This window comes from Bombus bifarius, unplaced genomic scaffold, assembly GCF_011952205.1.
Source record: "Bombus bifarius isolate JDL3187 unplaced genomic scaffold, Bbif_JDL3187 scf7180000008178, whole genome shotgun sequence".
In the NCBI taxonomy this organism is placed as follows: Eukaryota; Metazoa; Arthropoda; class Insecta; order Hymenoptera; family Apidae; genus Bombus; species Bombus bifarius.
The window spans coordinates 1151458-1174850 of NW_022884495.1; the positions used below are offsets into that span (position 1 = coordinate 1151458).

The 23393-nt window shown below is 36.9% G+C and overlaps 1 protein-coding gene across 4 annotated transcripts; it reads left to right on the plus strand.

Moving 5' to 3' along the window:
- The first annotated feature begins 318 nt into the window (after positions 1-318).
- Positions 319-23165, plus strand: LOC117209645 (tumor protein D54). Of its 4 annotated transcripts, none has more exons than XM_033451893.1 (6): positions 319-576; positions 14414-14544; positions 15233-15381; positions 17551-17610; positions 18863-19025; positions 20094-23165. In XM_033451893.1, the coding sequence occupies exons 1-6, from the start codon at positions 558-560 to the stop codon at positions 20220-20222; spliced, it is 651 nt and encodes a 216-aa protein (XP_033307784.1). In that variant the 5' UTR covers positions 319-557; the 3' UTR covers positions 20223-23165. The 4 variants fall into 4 exon arrangements, with proteins under 4 accessions (XP_033307784.1, XP_033307781.1, XP_033307782.1 ...); XM_033451890.1 differs by lacking the exon at positions 319-576 and adding an exon at positions 10032-11046; XM_033451892.1 differs by lacking the exon at positions 319-576 and adding an exon at positions 11896-12140.
- Positions 23166-23393: the final 228 nt, after the last annotated feature.

Genomic DNA, 23393 nt, shown 5'->3' on the forward strand with positions numbered 1-23393 from the left:
CAATATCAACGTACAGTAGCTACAGAAACTAGAAACATATATCCTTATTTTTCAATGAAGAGCTTTTTTTATCAGTTTCTGCATTTTATTTTCATAGAACGATGAAATTTATGTAATCATACGAAAGTACTACTAAATGGTACAAAATTTAATCTGCTCGAACCTAATTGATTAATACGTAAATAACTTAATAGATACAATGTTGTGTCAATACTTTTTGCAGCTACTGTACAGAGCAGGTAGGCAATTTGATATCGCAGAAATCATGAAATGCCGCCACAAATTCAAACGCGGTTTTGCGCGCATGTTAGTTCCTGCTTGGTCGCTTGGCGCCGCCACTCGCCGACTGTTTTCAATATGGCCGCGGTGCCGTTCCTCAGAAGCGATCCGGAAAGAATCGATCTCGGTTCGGTAGCAGTGAACACGTCACAGTATCCACATTTCGAAAGTTCTCGCGGAAAAACGTGTCCGTATTATTGTTTCGTTGATTAACCGCGAGTGGTGGATCCGTGTGCGAGCGAGAGGGAACATCCACGTAAGCGCATCGATTCGACAAAATGAGCAACGTACCAACAGGTGAGATCACTGACGCCACTTTTTCCCGACTTACGTTTCTTATTTTCCTCTGCAAGAACGCATTCCATATTTTCGGCGTGACACGCCGCCCACTTCAAACATTCTTCTCTTTCAAAGAGCAGTTTTACAAGAAATATAATTTTATGTATGTAGAATATAAATTGCACGATATTTCTGGCTAACGCGTTCTAACCTATGCTGACTTTTTTTTTCGAATCGCTCACATTTCGCGTAGCCTTTAAAATCTTGTCTCACTCACTTGTCTCACTGAATGACGCACGATCGATCTAACGCGATAATCGTCCGATATCGAGAAAAATATCACTCGCCATTCTGCATCACGTAATTGTCGAAAGTACTTCGAGATTTTTACAATGAATATTATATTTTATGCAACACCGTGAATGTTATGTTCAACATATTGAATATTATATTTCGTGTAACATTATTTTTATTTATACGACATTTACGATTTTATCGTTGAAAGTTAATGACGTGTTTAAGGAAGTCGGAACGTACACCGTTCGAACAATTGTTGCCCTAACCTCTCCAATAACGCGGACAAATACATGACACGTTATATATATATATACCGGTTTGTGTTACTCTCGTCTCGCGGCGCTCGTTAATTACGCTAACGTGATTAGAATTTGTCCAGCCTTTGTTTAAGGTGGTCTTTAACGAGATGAGAGGGCAGCATTTACTTGTACGTACACTATTCGTCATTTTTCCGTTTTTTTATGTAAATGCGTTGTTACTTAATACGCGTTGAAAACAATGAAAAATTGAAATACATTAAATGCTTTATTGTTCTTGGAATATCGAACATTTTTATCTTTTTGCTTATTTAGTTTTGTTATCAACATTGTGAACAGATGGTGCACGTTTTGGTTCGTGAATGAAACATGAGTATGCGGTTAGGATGTTGTATTTTGTTCGTAATAATTACGTAGCCGTAAGTGGCTAGAAAGATAATGATATTTTAGCGATGATAGGTAAATGTCGCTAACTATATCGTGTGGCACTCGTGTAGTAATATCGTCGTCGCTGTTAACTTCTTATCGCGAAAATTATTATCGCCCTGACGTACTACACACATACACTGTTTTTAATGGTTACACGTATCATTACTGCTCGTATTTAATCAATCTTTGTTGGAAAAATATGAAAATTACACGTCTTATACGACTCTTATTTCTTTATTATTCTAGCGATTATGGAATTGGTTAAGGTTGATTCAATTAATTAGATCGAGTTAAAAATCATTTTCTTTTTTTTTGTAACTTTGAAAATAGTAACTAGGTTTCAGTATAAATAGATAGGTTTCTTTTCTTACTTTACTTAATTTAAAGGGTATTTTAAGTTATTTGAACGAATTTGAAAAATTGGAGTATATGTTTTGTAGTTTAGGCTTAGGTTAGATTTCCACGTAAAATTGGAGTACCTGTTTTCTTGTGAAATATTTTGATAAAATACAACGTACATCATACACGTTATCTTTGTCCTATCGTATCTCATATTTTTAGGATACTTGGTACCAAAAATCTCTTCAATTATAGTATTGATGGTATAAAAGTTGCAAAATTTTTCAAATTGCCGGAACAATATTTTTGCGATTCATAAAATAAAAATAGATGTGCTATTTTAGTCAACCCTATTAATAGAAACATTACGTAATATCAGCGAATTGTGTTAGGGACGCCAAAGACCATAAAATACTAAACGCAGTAGAATTATATGCGTAGAGGTTATAAAAAATGCTGAAAAGACTAGGAATGCCATAAATATTGCAAAAATATTAAAAGTATATTACCTGATAAGAAGAAACACTTCATTGTAAAACATATCCAATGACTTTTTTTTCTATAACCACTATACCCACAATAGAAGTTTTATTCTTTTAAACAATTAATTCGGATATTATATATTTCACGAATATTACCAATTTAATCTTTCGCAAAAATAACACTACATCAAAAAATATATTATTAATTGAAACACCTAACATATCAAGGATACCAGAAATTACTTGCAATACGAGGAACTCATTTCGTACCTACCGCGAATCCATTTCGTTCCACGTTCTTGACCATTCATTCTTAATCCCATCAAAGATCTATGAGCTGCGCAATGCACGATCCAAAAGACGAAGAACCCATCGAGCAGAATTATTCCTCGCTGCTTTCGAGATTCTAGATTCCGACCGAGCTTATTTTCTCGGCCTACGCCAAACATTAAAAAGGCCCACACGTAGTGTTTTATCTTTCATGGTTTAACGGCCAAGTTTCGTGCATACTTTCCCTTACTCTGTTTGTCATAAACGGCACCGTTATTTTCAATGCAAATATTTCCCGTTTACCGCGTGTAAACCGACTACGAGCGGAAGTATCGCGACGACTGATTTACGCGAAACGCTCGCCTTTTTTTCCGCGAACCAATCGGAAGAGTAACGGTGAACCTTTCCGCTGGTTACTCACGAACTTCTTATTGTCAATATTGTCAGTTGGCTCGTAGTGATCCAAAGGATAAAGGATATAAAGGATAAAGGATGGTTCTATTCACATGAATATTCGTCGTAGTTAACAATTTTTTTTTTAATTTAAACATCATTTTGGTACTTAGGATCGACTAGTTTTCACGTCAAGAATTAGCGAAATATTTATTTTATTTATATAAATTAGCGAGGTTTTGCATCTCGGCAATGAGATTGAAACTTTGCTGATAATATTAATTCATATTATTAGGAATGTGATAATTGGTATTAAAACGAGAGGAAGTTGTATCGAAAATTTCGTAGAAACGTGGAAACGAGTTTTTGTATTTTTCCCAAAAAGGATTAATCTTCGGATTAAGATATTAAGGGCTTTGTATTTTTTTTACAAAAAGAATTAATGTTTTGCGTATGTTAATTCGAGAGAGAAACGTACATTTTTTACGGTTTTCCGTAAATACTATAAACTTAGTCCTAGATCCTTTTTTTTGTAATATTCTGTATAAACCAGTGCCCTTATTCATTGATTCTCCAGCGAACAGAATCGCAAGGAGAAAGTTGCAAAAGCTGAGGCCGCCGTAGTGTCGTGTTCGCGGAAATCGCGTCGCGCGGTCGTTCTGGTTGCAATGTAATACCGCCACGCAAAAAAATGCTTTGTACAGTTATTCCTGTTTCACCCTTCTGTCGAGAAGGTCAGATCGATTTTGTTTCTCGCTGAAATTCCATTTGAACGCGATTCTTGCCGAACAGTACACGATTTTTGGTGTATCGACGTTTCGACGACGGCTCCTCTTCCGCCATATTATTGCTTTCACTGTTTCACACAATGCGCGAAAGCAAATTCTGTGTGGTTATTTTCATGCGGCAGTTGTACTAGTAACTTCGTATTTTCGTAGGCTTGATGTTCCTTCTATTGTTAGAAATTTCAAAATACACACGATCGATTTTCTATGTACGTCAACCTCACAATTCTTTCTGCAAAATAAACAAATTGTTGATTATTTTACATCGAACCAAGTCTCCGATACGTCATTGTATACTTTGGCCCGAAAAATATACGACATGTCAGAAGCAATAGAACAGTTCTAAAAGACGAACTTGTGAAAATATATTGACTTGGTAGCATATTTTATTAACACAGTCTAATTTTGTTTTTCTTTTTTTTTTTTTTGTAATTCTGTTACTAAAGCGAAACGATGTAGGAGAAAGAAGAGAATATTTCATTGTTTCGTTGTTTTTAAAAATACAGACAGATATTTGACAAGAAGTCTAAGAAATTATTTCATTATCCTTCTCGCTGTATAAACGTTTGTTTAACTCTGAAAATTACAACTATCTCAAATAGAAATTCAATATCTGTACTTACATGTTTTATTACTTTATTGTATTAGCTTCGTAATTAATTAGTTAACGTAAAGTAAACGATTCAATTAAAAAGTTTGAAATATATCCGAATTATTATTACATTTCAATTTTTATCTTTAAATTCATAAAGAAACGAGATTGTATTCCTGCATCCTATTTATGACTCCTTTTTTTATACAAATAACTTTTATTTCTCTTCTATCGCTTCTCATATACGCTTCGTGAAACAACATAAATTTTCTACTGTATGCGTACTTGTTCTTGAAATCGCAAGGAAGATAATTGGTTATGTACAAACATTGATCTATTGCATAATCTGATTAGTCGTAAGTGAACTTGTTATGCTCAGTGCTTTTATCAACCATTACTCTTTCACCTCATAGAACACTACGAAACATTATCTACACTGTTAGATTATTTTTTGTTTATTCCGATGTAGTTATTTTTTGCCACAATTGGCATTTAATAATTTGGTAAAATTGCATCGTACTTGTACTTCTACAATGTTACATCTTTGCTAAATCAAAACATGTTACTTAAGATATATATAGAGAAATATATGTATTTTTATTCTTACACATATAGAAAGGAAAACTCACTGGAAAATATCGGAGACTCTCTTGCATTTGATTTTACAATACGTAAAATAATAATTATTATTTTAATAACAAGATTTAAGATTTTTATACTTCGTCTTTGTTATTAATTTTTCTACGGTTCTACGATTTCTCGTATCTCGATCTCATCGTTTTAGTTTGAATCTAAAAGAAATTTTTAATGGGATAAAAGACTCTTAACGTGTTAATACAAATAAGAGAAGTTAACATAGAGTTTCTCTAACGTAACAGAGAAATAGGAATTTGATTTTAGCCGAATCTAACGTTTTGTCTGATAAAGAAAATATTGTCTTTTTTCCCATTTTTCATTCCTGTGCAGCTGCATAAAAAGTAGAAGTGAAAGTCAACATTCACAGATTCGTAATCTACATTCCAGTGTAATTGTTTTAGTCATGGACGTTACAGAAACCTTTGTTAGAAATAATTGCCGGTTAGAATTTCAGTGGCAAATTTAGAAGGTAACTATAGTTTGAAGGTTTCTCAATTACGTGCTCCATTGTAACGTGTACTTTAAACGATTTCATCTTTATGCTTGCATACGCTTGTTTAGCAGTTGATTATCGGTTTTTGTATTCTCCACCATGAATTCATTGCGTGAAAAATGGCAGAAAAAGATCGATTAAATGTTGTTATCGCAAGATTAAAATTAATTTAATTTTGCCTATTAAAATTCACGCGAATATCTCATTTTTTTAATTAACAACATTTACTTTGACGTCAATTCGATATGCAATGGTAGCAAATAGAAATATTGTCGTCGATTTTCAGTTCCCATACGAAGTGAACTCGTGATATTCTCTCGACTTCGCGTTTCTAAGTCAAAGAGTAGAATTCAGATTCGGTTTCACGTGGATGCGCAAATATGTCTGTGATCCGTAGACCGTAAAACAAAAATTCCAAATAGCTGAAGTAGCAACGCGGTTTTCGAGAATATATAAAATATATCTTTTTATATTTCTTAGTTAGAGACAGCCACTCGATTAACTGCTTCTTCATATAGTACAACATAGTGTTAAACAAAATATTTTCGTTTATCAAACTTATCAAGGACTTTCAATGGTAATAACCAAACATTGAAAGTATTCTCATTCTTGAGAGATTCAATGTTCTAGAATAAAATCTGATCCAGCATAGAATACATGCTTACGCGATATACATACTTCACTCATATTATGATCATCGATAAGGTCTTAAGTTTACTTCCTGTATTTAACGCGATATTAAACGCTTATCGAAAAAAATTCGTCAACATACTTTACTTTATTTTCTCTCAAAATATTAATGATTTATGAATAGCGTAGAAAAATTTGCCCCTCGAATATGAAAACGAGAGAAAATCAAAGCCACGATACCATCTTCAATCACACTGCAAATTAATTAAAGGCAAAACGTTCTGCCGACAACGAGTTTAAGTGTATAGCACTCGTCCCGTTTAATATCTCACTTTTTGTCCGCTTTTCCCTTGCACATTCAATAGCCGTTCCTCTGTCGTGCTAATATAATATTGCTGTTATTGCTTGCCCATGCAACGTGCCATCTGGCGCGTATAATGCATAAATTACTGCATATTATTCATCTAAAAAACGTACGTATACATTACATTTCATAGGAGAAGTTTAAAAAACTTTACCTGACATTTAAATATGTAGGAATAATAATCGAACTAATTTCCTCGCATCAAATGTTATCGAAGAGAATTTCTGCAACCAGCATTCATACTTTCATCACTAAGCAGCGGATTTTCGTGCATTTGTGAGCAATTTAAAGTGACAGAAATACACAGCACATAATACAACGCACACAATAATATAAATATCGTAGAATAATATATCGTAGAAAAATATCCAAAGTATTTTAGTACTTTTTTGCAACGTTTAATAAATGGCAAAATTTTCATCGCAGCCGATTCGCTAGATGCGAGAATATTCTCGATTTTCTAACGAGGTAGAATTAATTTCACGTTTCTAAAAAAAGTTCCATTTCTCTTAATAAGACCACAATTCTCTAGCCGCCCGAATTCCCGCGTTTTCGATTCAATAGCTAATACGTCAAACGATCTCCTCGCTTAGAAAGCGTACTCATCGGCGCAAATTACACCTCGAATTCCACTTTCATCTTTTATCTTTTTGTCTTTCTTTTTCATTCCGCTTTCACGTTAGCTGAATTGTCCGAAGCCTGGTTGAGCGAAATTCGCTCGGCGAGCAATTTATTAAAAGATGGTCGCAGCATCGATACCGGCCAAAGCGAAACTTATAAAGCGTAACTTCAGACCGTTGAGAAAGTTCACTTGCCACTTTGACTTGGACGGCAAGCTGTTAGTATCGCGAATACTTGGCACGGCAGTTTTATCGATCTTTACTTGAACTAACGTCGGGCCTGCCCACCGTAATTCCGACATCGCGTGTTTCGGTCGACTTGAAGGCACGTAAGGTCCTCGAACTGATTCGTTGCTTCGCGAAAAATCCCAAGTATTCGTTCTACCTTCTGCGTTTCGATAGTGAAATAAGGAAACGTTCCGCTGGAGAACAGGAGACGCTCCTCGTTATTAAGATAAAAATAAGTTTAACTTCGCAGCTACCCTGCTGGCGCAAAATATCGAACACATATTCATACGACGTTAGAAAGGGATTCAATTCTTCTTTTAACGTATAAATATACACGCAGTATTATATTCCACATTAAGAAACTAACATCTTTTACGAATATACAGGGAATATATATTTTGTATCACGAGAAAGCTATCCCTTTCCGAATATAAAATAAATATTTGTTTAACATCAGAAGAAAAACACGCTCGTAAACATGTACATATTGATCTAGCCATTTTTCTAGAAATTGTTTGTCACGATATTAAAATATCGAAAGATAGGCGTAAGCTGTCTTTGATCGTTAAGGTTTATTGCATCCGCTAATCTATACTAAACTCAATTACACAAAAGCAGGACTTGGGTCACTATATCGAATCTACTCTGCGACCCACTTCGATAAATCACGTTTGCAGGAATGGAAAGCAGGATTCGTTCGACACCTATCGCTGTTCGATATCTGTAGCGAAATAATAATTACACGATCGTAGAACGGCAATGGAATTTTTAATATTTCCAAACGATCGGTCACTTCATCCGTGCATTATTACGACAACCAGCCGTTAACCTTGAGGTTCCTGTTACCGAGAGAGGGTCACGTTTAGAACTACATCGAAACGAAAGAAGCGGATGAACCGGTTCCACGTAGATCCCGTCCTATCAAACTTCGTTCCGAGTTCTCGGTATTGAAAATACGTGTTATATCCCTATTTGTCACGCTTCCTATTTGTTCTTTGTCCTGTTTTTATAGCTAGCGTGTTAAAGACCTTTAAACGCTATTATATCTATATAATTCAATATATTGCATGTTTGTTCAGAATTAATCATTTCTTTTTACTCTGTTTGTTATTTTATGGGAAGATTGATGGCTCTTTAGGTATATGAATTTTTAACAAATTGTCGGTGGATCGAACGTCGTGTTGCAATTTGATACGCGCAATTCTTCGCTGGCGGTGGCATCTAATTTTCAAATGGAATTTAATTGAAAATGAATTGGAAAATTCATTGTAAGAATTCTGGTGAAATACTTCCTGTCTACGATGTAGATTATTTTTCCAGCACTAAATTAACGCTACTTTAGAACTGATTCTGTCTCTTCTGTTACATTGCACATTTTTACCGCGCGCAACCTACTCAATACTGCACTTTATAACGAGTAAGCTCTAAACGAAAATAACTCCGCATTGAAATTTTACATTTTAATGTAACACGAACGTTTCCTACAGGATCTAAAATTAATAACTTTGAGAACATTTTTTTATAGTAAAAAAAGAAAGAATTGTTACATAAGCGTAATTGACTTTCACTCGCTATCGATGCTATCAGTACTATAAAAATTTTATATAACCGAAAAAGATCTCTCAAACCGGTAGTTCCTTTTAACGCCACTTTTCATCCGTATTTTTATATACCGCAAGAGGAAATTCAATATCCGAGCAGGGTCATCGAACCGTTGAAGATTCCGTTCCGTCATCCTCATCCAACGAGATCCTTGGTAGGAACAGGCGCGTATTTTTTTCCTTTATCCCCAATCCATCTTTTTTATCCTCGATCAAGATCCTTGAGAAGCGTGTATGCGCATTATCACGCGCTAAAAGTACAAAAATTATTTTATCTTAAAGACTAACGGACACCGTCCTTTTACCTTTCGATGCCAGTCGAATTTACTTACGCGATGTTGCACAACGTGAAGTTGGTGAGAGGAAAATAATCGAATCGATTTATCGAATTCGTAGCAAAAGTCATCTTCTCCTGGTGCGCGAAATACCTAGAAACAAGTCAATGAACATAAAAGCGAGCGTTATTGCTGTTTAATCGTTGGTTCTGGGCATATTCCGCGTCGCATATGGCGAGCTTGAAAGAGGATTATGTATCATGAACGTTCGTTAAATCTTTAAATGCCAAGTTTAGGACGAATATCGTCGCTAATTCGAAGTAGAAATGGAAATTGACGAACGAGAAAGATTTTATTTCGCCACGCGAGACAACATCAGTTGCAAGGAAAGACGGAGGGACTAACAAGTAGGAAATGGTGGGGACCCTAGGTCCCTTCCTCTTTCACCTTCTCGAAAGAGGAACAGGTAAATAACTGGCCGCGATTTCTTTCCTTCGTGGATACGTGGCCGGGTGATACTAGCGCCGTGGTTGGTCAAATTCGAAACTCGCGATCTGTTCGCGTCGGGAAAACGAAGCGTGATCGTGCCAGCTGTGATCGTCGTCTGCACGCGGCGATCGACGCACGTGGTCGTTCGGATCGTTGGCAAAAAAGTTTTAGCGAATCGTCGTTAATCGTTACTCGAATGGAAAACCCTGGATTTAAGAGGTGAAGTTTTTTCGCGGCAATTTTCGATGTGTGCGACACCTAACTTCAACCAAAATTGTTTACGCGCGAGACGCGTGATTGGTCACCGTGCTGTTCACGAAAGTGAGACCAGCGCTTCCGACGAAAAACTTTAGTTTAATTCGTAGATCGTTACGGGGATAATCGCTGTGGTGTGATCTACGGATAAGTTGTGCAAATGGTTTTATTAGCGGGACTGGCGCGGTTACGGTAAACAGTTTTTAGAAGGAAGTCGTTTTACCGGTAGCGAAGGAACAAAGACGCGATATCCAGTAAGAGGACGTTTCATTCGACATGACAAGCATTTTATCAACGATCTCCGATGCAAAGGATAATTAGACATAAAAACGTTTGACAATTTCGCAATGTCGTGGGAGTTTTCTATTTGCAACGTTAAATCTCGGTCGAACGAACTGGTCAAAAGTGGCTGTTTCGCGTTTCATTCGTCCGTTTATTCTACGAACCTTGCTGTCAACTAGTCTAACGTGATTCGATCGAGATTGAATAAATAAAGAGATAAGCAAGTGAACGAATCGAATGATAATTAAATTTTCGCTTCGATACCTCGAGAAGAAAGAAAAACGAGTAACTCCGCTGACATGAAAACCGATATGCCGGACGTTAAACAGGACCAGGCTAAAGTCGAAGATCGCCGAGGTTCTTCGAAACAAAGTACGAGATCGAGAGTGTGTACGGGCCACGGTGAACAGGATTGCTCGAGTGAAAACGAACACGAGTTGGAGTCGCTGGAGTACGAGGAAGACGTTTATTATTCGAATTTAACTGCAACTCCCAGCTTCGACGACATAGACGAGCTGAGCGACGATGCGGACGAAATTATTGTCCATTGCTGGCGGGACTCGAACGGTGATATAGACGAGATCGTGGTTGACGATGCGAATCTATCGGTGGAGACGCAGTTTTTGACGCCTGACGGCGAGGACGGCGCCACTGGTCACGGAAAGAAAAAGAGGAAATCAGTTCGAGTGATATTCCAGGACTTCTCGAAGCCGTATCTGGCCAAGATCAGCAACAGCCAAAATTACAAGAAGTTCCTCGAGTTGGTAAAAGGTGCAGCATATAATTCGCGAGAATGGTACAGTCCGGCGTATAAATTTGTAGCGGCACATGATTTAGAGAACAATTCAAATCACGTTGTTGTTTTGTCTCGAAGTATCGAGACCATTAGGTTATAAGTAACGTAAGAACAAATAAACTCCGGGCAAAACAATGTTGCCGCTACATATAACCGTCAAACGTAGACGAATTCGAATTTTCCGGTTCTCCCCCGACCAGTATAAATAAACGGACGCGATCGCGAGGAAAGGAATTACAGTCAACTGACTGTCGATCAGTTATCAACGAATTATCAGCGATTTAATTAACGAGTCACTAGCGGTCTTATTTTACGACTTATACACTGTCTTAGCGAATCGGTTAGTACGAGCGTCTTTGCGAGCATTATCTGTATACTAATTTATCATTTTAAATATATTCGATGGTTTCAACAACGAGCAATCTCGTCCATTAAACCTTACCGACCAACCGCCCTCTACACATAAACCTCTACAAATTATTCCGAAGCGAAGTACATAATATCGTATCTTGTACCGGTTCTTCTCCCGAACGTTTTGTTCCTCGTATTCGGTAAAACAGTTCGTTATTATTTATCGTTACTTTTAACAACAACAGATCGATCGATACGTCGATCACATCGCCTCGTTGGATATGTGTGTTTCGATTATGAGATCCGGCGCCCTATAAATTTACGAGTGTTGTACATAATTGCGTTATTTACGGTCGAGATCGAGCTCGTTTAGATCGTGTGTAGATAGATGGCGGTCACGCGATGCGCTTGCGTTGAAAATTCCCAGCTGGACTAAAGTATTGCTTTAAATACACGTATTCGTTGCAGATTTATAGCTTATGCGTGTTTTAGACGTCCGATTGAAGTTCGAAGTAAAATATTTTTTCGGGGCCGGCTCCAAGCTGTTGTTTCACGGGGATATTTATCGCTCTTGCGCGAATTGTGGATTGGAACCGGTAGATGCATATATAAACGGCCATAAAAAGTAGAACGATGTTGCAAGATATGAAAGTGAGAACTATATCAACGCTTCGTGGTATTGCTTCCACGGAATACCGACGGGCAACGGTACACCAGGGTAACGTTACGCTGCCATTTTGGTAATGACAAGAAACTACTTTTGTATTTTATTTAGAGGCAAAGGATGTTACTGTCGCGATAAATTTCCCTCGTGCACTTGTTCCGTCGTAAGAAAACATTGGAGAAACGAAGCAATGTCGAGCTTGTATCTTTTCGGCGGAAAATTTATATTTGTATGTTGTGAGTGCTGTATCAATGAAGATTTGCGATGAAACGCAACGCGTACTCGTAGGTTGATTGTATTTTTAGCTTTCGAAGCTATTATTTCGATAGTCGATGAATCTATTTTTTATTTCTATCTATGTATGGTTAGGAAAACATTAATAGCACGAAGAACTATTTTTAAATAGAGTTGACGTGAAATTTATACGATGAAATTTCTAATTTTATGTAAGAAATTCACCGATTCGGCTCGTGATATATTTCTGAACCTTTAATCGAAAAATATGTCCTGAAATCTGTGACGCGTTCCTAAATATTCGATTCTTCTGAAAATAATGCTTTCCGATATTATCGACATTTTCGAAGCTACTTGCTTGTTTGTTACACTTCACGCGTCTCATCGCATAAATAAGCGCTGCTTCTTGAATATTAATCCCTTAACGTCGGGCTTCGTGTCTCGTAGAAAAATCGTGTGTTTATATATAACAAGACGAGCCGCTTATCTAATCCGTTTCTTATCTTCGCAGCCTAAAATTCAGACATCGAAATATCTTTGAAACCGCTTCTCTTGTACCAGCAGAGAGACGTTTTATTGGTTTTCAAGGAATCGTGAAGATTGTTGCCACAAATTTTGCACGCTTTACGCGAAGTTTGTCTTTCACGGTGACTAATTATCACAGAGATTAACACTTTTACGTACGTAGTTTCACCAGATCGCTACTACCATCGAAGACACAGGCGGAAATGTAAAATAAAAATCAGGAACATTTTAAAATAAATTTTATAACCGACTGCGAATCTTTCTTACTAAGCATCATTATTGAAGCGTTATTGGCATTATTAATGACTGCGAGGTCTTGTTTTTTCGTTGTTGCTGCAAATAGCAACTTCACCTTATACATGCTTTATTTTATTATCTGTCTTGTAAAGAAGACTATGACCTTTTGCCACAAGAAAGAGCACGTGTCAGCTTATAATTATCTCAGGTTCGCGTCATTTTACAATCGTTGAAAAATCATATAAATCACAGATTAGAGACGGTAAAATTACTATCGTCGTGCTATCAGTGAAAACGTAGAAAAACTGCTTTATCCGTCGATTTCACGGATTTTCACGGCCGTTTTATTACTTTCACCCAGCGTAAATTGTTTCTCACGTGAAATGCAGAGTTTCGCGATGTTATTGCGCGGAATTTCCGGATTTCCTTTTCGTTAATTCAACATTTTTAATTTGGTGCAATCGTTTACGTAAACCGGAAAGCCGTGCATATATATATATATGTATATCTCTTGATATCATTAGTAGCGCGTATTTTATATTAACTTCCTGTTTAAATATAATACGAGCCTTTTTAGACGCTTTTCTTTCGCTTTATCTTTATCCTGTCGAACAATTATCGATAGATACACAAGATTGGATACAGTTGTGCCAGGAAAAGCTAGATTCTAAAAATATCAATATCAGAAAACGTAAAAATCTGACACGATGATTTCATGAAAAGTCATAACTAACGTAAACAGACTACTGCAACAGCTAACATAACAACAATGTAACTAACTCTCTATGTAAGAAGAGACCAGCATCTGCGATTCGAGAGGCTATGACTAATCGTAACACGATCAATAAAATGGCAATGATCCATTCGCCTTCGATTACGGCGGTCGTACACTTGCGTAACTTTTTACGTCCTATTTTTATGATATCCGTGAGTCTGATCACGTTGACCGATTCCTCGATTTGGACCGATTATTCGTAATAAAATCGGGCAATGAATTAAATCGAATACGAACGATACTGATACGACTTGTCTTTTTGACTTGTCCAGTTGCGTACATAGCATGTACAATTTTATTTAGACGAACGAAATTTCGCAACTATTTAATTTACCAAATTTCTATCGACTGAATTCACTCGTTCAAAGTTTATATTCTACCGTACAGAGCTGACTTCGGACAGAATTGTTCAAATAATTGTTAAACAACGCTTTTGGTGTTTACTGTTCCACGCCTTTACCATTATGGAATCTAAGCGTATTTTGGATATTTTATGTATAATTTTTAACGTTCGTGCAACGAAACCGTTTTCTCTAATGCTTTTCGGGGGTTTCAGGAGAAGACGCGACTCTTCACTCGGCCGATTACATCTCGCCAACGTCAGATAACGTAGTGAACGAGCTGCAAGGACTCTCTCTGGAAGAACAGAATCGCCAAAAGGAGGAATGGAGCGCGGAACTGGCCAAGGTACGTACTCGCCACGCTTTTTCATTCCGTTTAAAGCACTGAAATAGCTAGAATTGTGAAATATGACCAGCAAGAAATTCACCGGCTACAAGATCTATTTCAATTAATTCCGCGAAGACAGTTTTATCCTATACATACTCAAGGTCCTTATTCTTCTTCAACTAGTTGTATTTTTTCAAACACGTTTTCAAAGATAGAAGATGGATTTTGGAGAATTATTAATTACAACGTAAATATACGCACTTGTATTTCAAATAAAACGATCATGCTATCGAGCTACGATGGTTATGCAAATTTATAAAAAATTGTAGCTATATTTTTATTCAACCTTTTAGACATCCTCCACATAACTATGGCTACTAGTATTTAGTATATTTCGTTAGAGAACATTTGCGTTGAATCTTTAATTCCCTTGCTCATTGGAAAAATAATTCTCAATAGACGCAAACGTTTTTGCAATTATTAAATACAATAATTTTACGAATAAAAACGTCACTTTTATCGATTATGGCGGATTAATATTCACATAGCTCAATTCCCTTTATAAACTGCAAATAATATATACATTCGACATAGTTTCCTCGGATTTTTTACGCTTAATTACCCGAAAAGTCTCAGCGCAAAAGAGAAACTCGAGCATGAACGATTAACTATTTCGCGAAGAAGCTGAAGAAGCCGCGTGTCGTAGGTGGAAGAGGAGATTCAAACCCTGAGGCACGTGTTGGCGAACAAGATCAGAGTCTCTCAAGAGCTGAAGAGGAAGCTGGGCATCAGCGTTTGGAAAGAGATCACCGACGACATGAATCAGGGCTTGAAAAACGTTAAGGAGAGTCAAGTGTACGTTTTTATTCAGTCCTGCAGAAGCACGTACTTCTTTCTTTATCTTTCACCCTCATTTTGCACGAACGGAGTCTCTGGCTGGGTTTTTGCCAGCGCTGTCACGCGCAGGCTTGTCAGCAGCATGATCTATTCAACCATTTCATCGTTACGTATTTAATTGATACTCGATTATGTTATTTAATTTCGCTAAATGAGATACTTGTTTCGATCTGTTAATCGAGCAGAGCTAGTCATTTATCTCTCGACGATTGAATGAAAGAATATTCGCGACGGATAAATTATTTAGCTAGAAAATTCTCTATTTCCTTCGTACGAATTACATTACGGTTGTGCTTCCGTGGATATTAAATCAATACGCTTCGTGACTCTTTGAAATCAGAAGCTTCATTTTCAGAAGAAAAGAAGGAAACACTATAAACGTCTGTGAATTGATTTATATAATACTCTTCTTCGCTTTCTTTACGCTTGTCATTTTTTCTTTGTAGTCTGACAATTTTTACGATACGATTAATTCAGCGTACTTTTTCAATGAAGTTCTTTGAAACGAAAAGCTGCTGCTTCGAAAGAAAAATATTATAAATGTCTATGTATTCTTTTTTTACATAGCAACCTTCTATTCTTCCTCTTCTATGCGTTTACCTGTGAAAATCGAACAAAGTGAATCTTCCTTTTTAAAATCGAAAGCTTCGTTCTCGTAAGAAAAATATTATGAATATCTTTGAACGTATTTACACAGCGACCTATTTCTCTTTCCCGTTTTTCTTTTTTTTTTTTAAATCGTTAAACAAAGCGAAACTTTTTAATACTATATCAATGAACGCTGCTGTGACAGCGCCGCTACAGTACAAAGGATTCAACTTTTTGTTAGGGTAACTGAAAATTCTATCGAAGAGAGAGCCAATGTATAATTTCCAATTTACGTAGCAGTTACGGTTTAATTATACTGTAGCTGTTCTGTTAACAGGTTAATTTCGTTTTACCGCATGCTGCTGATGCCTGAGACTTCAAGCACAGTTACGAATGCCACACGCGAACAATTTGTGCGGTTCGAGCTAGAGCTATGAAAGCTTGTCGCTACTAGAAATGACGTCGAGGTTGCTGTAACTTCGTCCTTATCGGAATCGATGCGTCTATTCGTGCCGTTCACGGGCCAAAACGATCAACTTTACCCTACGAAATCTTTGAAATTTCACCGCCAAACTATCTTTATAACTTCGTCAATTTTCTCTGTTAATTTTTGTTTCGCCATGTTGATCGAATTTGGCAAATGAACGGTTCGTTTGTCTCTTCGTAAAGCATTCTCAATTGTCGCGCAATTTAAGTAGATGTCCGTTGTTGAGAGATCCCATTTTGTTATTTCGTTCGACAGGTTTTTAAATCACCTGTAAAGATACCGCGATAGACGAAACGCATGCATAATACGTAAGTTTTTGTACAGTTACACGTGTATCAACGACTTACAGTTAGATGTGTGCGGATAGACAGAATTGTCATTGTATCTGACGGGTTTCAAACGGATTGGAAGAAACGGGGCGGGTTCGATTCTGGATTCTTATATCATCGTGACGAAGTGTCATAGTTGGGTATGATAGAAATGTAATAGAATACAGGGAGTGCCAGTATGTAATCGTAGTACAGTCGACAACGATGTTAATTCTATGGAAGCAAACAAATTCGAAATAATAGGAAAAGAATAGAATTAAATTTTCTCATACGAGCTTCCGTATCCGATAAAATCGAATTTCACTGTTTGTTTAATCGATTAACGCGAACTCGACTGATTACCAACTGGGCACGAGCGAGTAATTAACAGGAATAAGTAAACACGGGGAAATAAGTCAGGAACGTAAAATGAAATTTTTCTATGGCAGACTTCGTTGTTGAGAAAATGAAGTTGCAAACGTGTTTAGTTAAAAATTGCTCTGGAATCTTCCGAATTTCATTTTCTCAAAAAACAAAACGTCAGACGAATAAATTTTATTCTACTTTCTCGATTTTATCCGGACTACATGGATATCCGCACTCGTCTAATGAAAGTTGATTTTTTAATTGCGCGTAAGGTGACGGCTGCCAGCCCTCCGTACCTTTTTCGTTTATTTTCTGCTACTTCTGCTCTTCAGACATGTAGAACACTTTTCTTTGACTTTTGGTTGGGTTCTCATTCAGTTATCAGAACGTCGGCGAGAAACTCGGTCAGTTCAGCAAGGCGGTCACCGAGAACACTTTGTAAGTACACAAGCAATCGTGTTATCCTTTCAGATCCAACATTTCTTCCATCGACTGTTAACCGTAATCGTCTTCGACTAAAATAAGCTTCTTTTCTTCTTTCCTTTCTTTTCTTTCCTTCTTTTTTCTTCCTTAGAATCCTCGACTGGTGTAGCGCGAGTCAGATCGTCGATAAACGAGCAATAAATAGATAATTGATCGAGAAATAGTCCCGTTAACAATTAAGGAACACACAGGGAAAACCTGCTTACATCGATATTATTATATCGTAGAAAATTACGTGATTACATAACTCGGATGAAGATCTTGTTAAACTCAAAGATACGAGCTTTTTAGAAACAGCTGATAAACGTAGTTTCGTAACAAATCAACGATATAATGTAACGACGAGCGATATTTCTAAAACGTCCGAGACACTGGTAAACAGTTGTTGCCACATATTTCAATAGGAAAATTAAACGATGAAAGAGAAATTACTAACATGAGATCGATCGATATCTCGAATTTCAAAATCGTTCCTCCGTGAGATGAATAAAACCCGTGGCTCCTGTAATCCTCCATTCGTTCTGCATCGCAAGAGTACCAAAAGCAATCAACGAGAAGTACAACGCGCTGAACGTGGAAGGACATACGTTACGTTTGCGAGCGACCTGATCGCGCCGCACCATTTGAGGGTTGTGTCCGAGAGAAATTTTGGATCACGATATTAACGCGATTTATACGTATTAGACATAACTTCCCCTTGCCACGATGTTCCCTTGCACGTTGTCACGCCACTCGCGCAAAATTCACAATGCTTCAGGTTGTTCTAAAATTGCTCTAACGTGGACGAAACGAAGTATGTACAGAGGCTCGAGAAATAATCAGATAGAAAAATAGAAAGGCACGCACCGCTAAGCTAATTAGTGTCCAAGATAGAAAGTCGGTGTATCGACCTCGGGTTGCCACGAAACAGCGTCTTTTGTTAGCCGCTTGCGTAGAAGTAACGATAGCAGAGAAGCATAAGCTTTTCTAATGATGGCAATCTAACGATGAGCCACGGAGTGCTTGTGAATAACGCGATGTAAATGTGTGGTTACGAGATTGCGGAGCTTGCCGTGTGTGTGAAAGTAAAATGCATGACATATACATCGAGCTTGAGTCATTATCGAAGTCCCGAGCAAAAGCATCTGTGACCACGGACAACGCGACCTTGCCTGGACAGAACAAGTTCCGCGTAAAATGAATATTTATCATTTTCCTCCTTCCACAGATTCCAGAAGACAGAGTCTGTATTCAAGACCACGGCTGAGAAGACGACCAGCATTCTTGGCGGCTTCGGAAGTGGATTATCCATGAAGCTCGGCCAGATGCGTAACTCCGACAGCTTCCGTTCCCTAGAGGAACGAGTTGGATCTGCCTACGAGAACATGAAGGTTGTTACCGACGATTGAACGAATTTTCCGCTTCTTTTTTAACCTTTTAGAAGAGCTTTCGTTAAACCTGTCGCGTTTCTTCGGCCCATTTCTAGATTGTTGATTTTTACGCGAATTTCGAGCGTTTCCTAATCTTGGCAAGATCTTTTTTGTCGTTTTATCCGTAGACAGCGACACATAGCTCCACCAAGTTTCGTTTAAAAAATGATAACACAAAACTTGTAAAGCCTGGCTTGTTAAACTGCGGGCCGTGACCCTCTTAGTTTCCTTAACGCGTCCACAATGATCGGAAGAAGATAGCTAAGACCCGATGTTAATTAAGATACGTTATTAGAGCCCCCTGTAAATGTTACGTTCTCATGAACCTCTTGGATTTTTATTCTACGTAAAAGATCGTACGCGTTGATACTTCTTAAAGATCTTAATAATAAAATAACGCGTGTCCTATATCGGATTTATACGTAATTTGAGCATATTACGAAAGAGAATGAAATAATGCGAACAAGTTGACTCATACGCTACGACTCGTTTCGTCTTTGGATACCAGGATTACGCTTTTAGACTTAATAGACGAATCGTGAATAATTTCGCTGTGTGAAATTTCATTCTTTGTGTTCGTTTTAATTTACGTGTATTCAACTTGTCCTTTTCAACTTGTGCATCGTGATCCTCTTAGGCTTCGAAATATTTTATTTCTAGACTGGCTGTTCTTAGTTAGTTGACAATTGTTTAATTTAATAGGACCACGTTGACGTATTTTATGAATAATGTTAACACTGATTTGCGTTAAACGAAAGAAAGAAAACATAGTACGCGAGTGCGTGTAAGGATGAACGGCGTCGTGTGTGCGTATGAATATGTGGAATTTTGCATTGATGAAAGATGCGGGTGAAGATGCGAGAACGAAGAACAAATGCGGATCGGATGACAGAGGTTAGTGAAAGAAAGAAATCCGGCTGTTTCGTATGTAACGGATTAATAGAACAGGGTCAACAGAGATTTGGGGATTGTTTTGTAGCTTTTGAAAACCGACGCCGAAGATAGTTAATATGGTACGTTATGTTTCAGACGAAAGTCGTGCCTTCAAGATCCAGCTCAATGCAAAGCTTCAATGAGATGCTTCGAGACACGGAATCGTTACGCTCGGCGCCAACAGCTACCAGCCCGACCATTCCGGAAGACAAACTTCTGTCTTAGAGTTGGGCATCTCGAGTTTACATCGATTTCTGCCTCTTCTCTGCGTAACATGCTGACGCGTCGATCCACGATGCCGGTGTTTCGCCCTATGCTACAAACTATCACTTTCCACTGCGTATTGCTATTAATCAGGGCTATGCGATGTCGTCTACGTAATCGAACGTCTATTAAAACGAAACAAAAAAGTAAAAAAAAAAAAGTCAAGTCAGTCGTGGAAAATGAGTTGGCTTCGCGGATATCGATCGGTATGATGCAACGATTCGAACAATTTGTGTATTTTGGATGTTTCCTTGCGTGCACAAAGCTGTGTAGGACAGTGGACGTTGTTGGAAGCAACTTGATGTTTCTTCGTGATTTAATAAGTTGCACGATATGCCCTGTTGAGAACAGAAAAGCTAATTTGTGATCCTTTCTTTTCTTTAGTGATTATTTTTGTTTATTTTTTTTTTTTTTACGGATTGATTTTTAGAAATGCGTGGAGAAATCTTGTTGATTTTTAACATGTGACGTTTCTTTTATTTTGTTTCTCCTTTTTCTTTTTTGTTGTTTAAAGAACATGCAGGATCTCTGTGTTAATTGATCCTTTTACGGTGACAAGCTTATCAGCGTTGTATCAATAGTTTGCGTTTCTTCGTATCGGGAACATGTTACTCAAGAAGATGGCAATTGATTTCTTTACTTTATCGAACTTATTTGCACTACAGCGATTTTAATAACGTATAATATAATATATCGTTGGATACGTACCTTAACGTTTAGCGGTTCAACCTGTTTTTGCACCACGAATTCGTGAAAGTAGGCACACACGCTTTGAATAGATATTTTACTCTGGTGGCGTTCTCGTCCCTTTCCGGATATCGATAATCTTAACATCAGAAACGATACCTCGATGTATTCCTATGACATACGAATTCTGACTAGCAATCTTCTTCGATAAGACTCGTGCTTCGACAATACTATCTATTTTCGTGTGATAGAAAATGATCGATCTATATCGTGCAGTCTATTTGAAAATAATTCGAATTCGTGCAGTAACATTTGTAGAGTTTCCAGGATTACTTTACGCGGGACACAGGTGGCCGCCATTGTTTCACAATTATTCGATTCATCTCAAATATTCCCGAAAATATTTCTGAATAGGTATCTATCTTTGTACGTTGATAAATGTCCTTATAATTACGTTATGAAACATTTTATAACTCGTTGCATTTAAGCGAGACTAATATCGATCTTAAATAACGAAGCTGTTACGGCTATTACGACCATGTAATTTCGTTCAGAATCGAAATCTTATCGTTGTGAGAATTAATAAACGCGATACTGTTATACATGTTCGCAATGAATCAAATTCTTCAGCACTATGCTTGAACATATAGAGAATGGTCGATAAGTCACTTTCCTTCCCATTTAAGAGCTGTATAACTTTCTTTATTATATATTTTTAAATTCTTATTTCAGACTTTTGAAAAAATTTGCAATGTAGAAGCAAGTACAAGTATTACAAAAAAAAAAAAAAAAAAGAGAAAAGAATACGACCTGATTTCTTTTTGCGACATAACATTACACCAAACTGTAATCTTTACAGAATGCAATTCTTATTGATGTTCAAATCTTGAGTTTCTACTGCCCTAAAATCTGCTATTCTGATAATTGACACACCCATTGAATGAAAATGTACCTGGCATCTCTTTAAAATAGCGTTAGAACAATGGAGCGTCGATTTTGAAAATAATATTCGATAATTTTTATTCGTTGCTCCGTAATAATTGTCGTTATGATGGATGTTGACTTTTCTATTATAAATCTTCGAAAGTCTTTAAAAATTCGAAACAGGTATTTAAAGATATACAACGAAAAAGAGTTTTCTAGAACCAATCGATGGGAAGGTGAGTTATGCGTTACACTATATTTAAGAAGAATTGTTTTTGCCTTGAAGAGTTTATGAGGATTATAAGGATGGCTTGGTACGGTAGTCAATGGTACAGCGAGGCTTCCCGTGTTCCGTGATCATTGAGCCTTAAGGACGACTTTTAAAGAAACACGTGTAAGACCGATCTAATTGCAAATTGTCTAGGAAAGCGAAGAATATTTTTTACTAAGCTCTAGAATGAAATTATGTGGCGCGGACGCGCGATGACCAGAGCGCGTTTGCTTGTTTAAGAAATTCGTTAATTTAAGAAGTCGGACACAGATATTATAAATGCGTATACATAAAGCATTTTCTGCCTATTTAACGAACTCTATATGTCATTGAAACTGGATCTAATCCCTGCGAATGTGTCGTAAGATCTGCGCTCGTATCGTCATCGACAACCTGCTACACGATCTACTTGTTCATATTGGAGAATAAATTATTTTGAAAAATGCTACACGTGAAGAGCGATTTTTCACCCATAGTACAGGGCGTGACTAAACGTTTGTTACATATTAAAAATCTATATGTGCTTCTTAATTATATGGAACTTATTCGTACTTATAATGGCAATTTAATAATATATTTTTTATGAAAATTTCTGCAGTTTCCCTTTCTTTTGCTAGTTTCAGTAGGGTCTCTACGATTTCTAGTTAATTAGATAAGATTGTTCATTTAGATTAAGATTATTCCACGGAATATTATTATATATTTGACAATCATTTTCTACGTAATTCATTATACATTGGCGTTGTGTGATTATTAATAGAAATTAGAAATAATTCTTTGTTTTATGATTGATTTTTTTCCCCTTTATACAGAATGTAGAATGTTTCAGAGTTTCTTTTTTGTGTTACATGATACAGTGTGTCATTGGAATAATCTTGCATATTGTTTAAGTATATATGTACTTTGTATGATATTTTAAGATTACCGTCCTAATATAAGAAACAATTTGTGGAAACTACTCTACTTTCGAGTGTTCCAGTTTCCTGCTTATAATAAATGGACCACTTTATAGACTATCTTAACCATCGTCTTGTATATTTATTTTCAAATAAACCTTGTTTTTGTAAATTCATTCCTTAGTAAATTTCAGATACCCGAAGCGCAAGAAACGAATTACTGGGATTTCTTACTTATCATGGTCTTTAATGATATCTAAACAAGAAGTCGCATATTTTAGACAGAAAATGTAAAAATGAAATGTAACTTGAATACGCGCACGTGCGTATCAAATTCGCTCGGCAGCAGTAAAC

Bases quoted from the DNA above. Each gene is read 5' to 3' on its own strand.
- LOC117209645 (XM_033451890.1), top strand. From the start codon at position 10,575: ATGAAAACCGATATGCCGGACGTTAAACAGGACCAGGCTAAAGTCGAA. The intron at 11,047-14,413 runs GTGCAGCATATA...CGGGGGTTTCAG, and splicing joins GTTCCTCGAGTTGGTAAAAG to GAGAAGACGCGACTCTTCAC. The intron at 19,026-20,093 runs GTTGTTACCGAC...GTTATGTTTCAG, and splicing joins CTGCCTACGAGAACATGAAG to ACGAAAGTCGTGCCTTCAAG.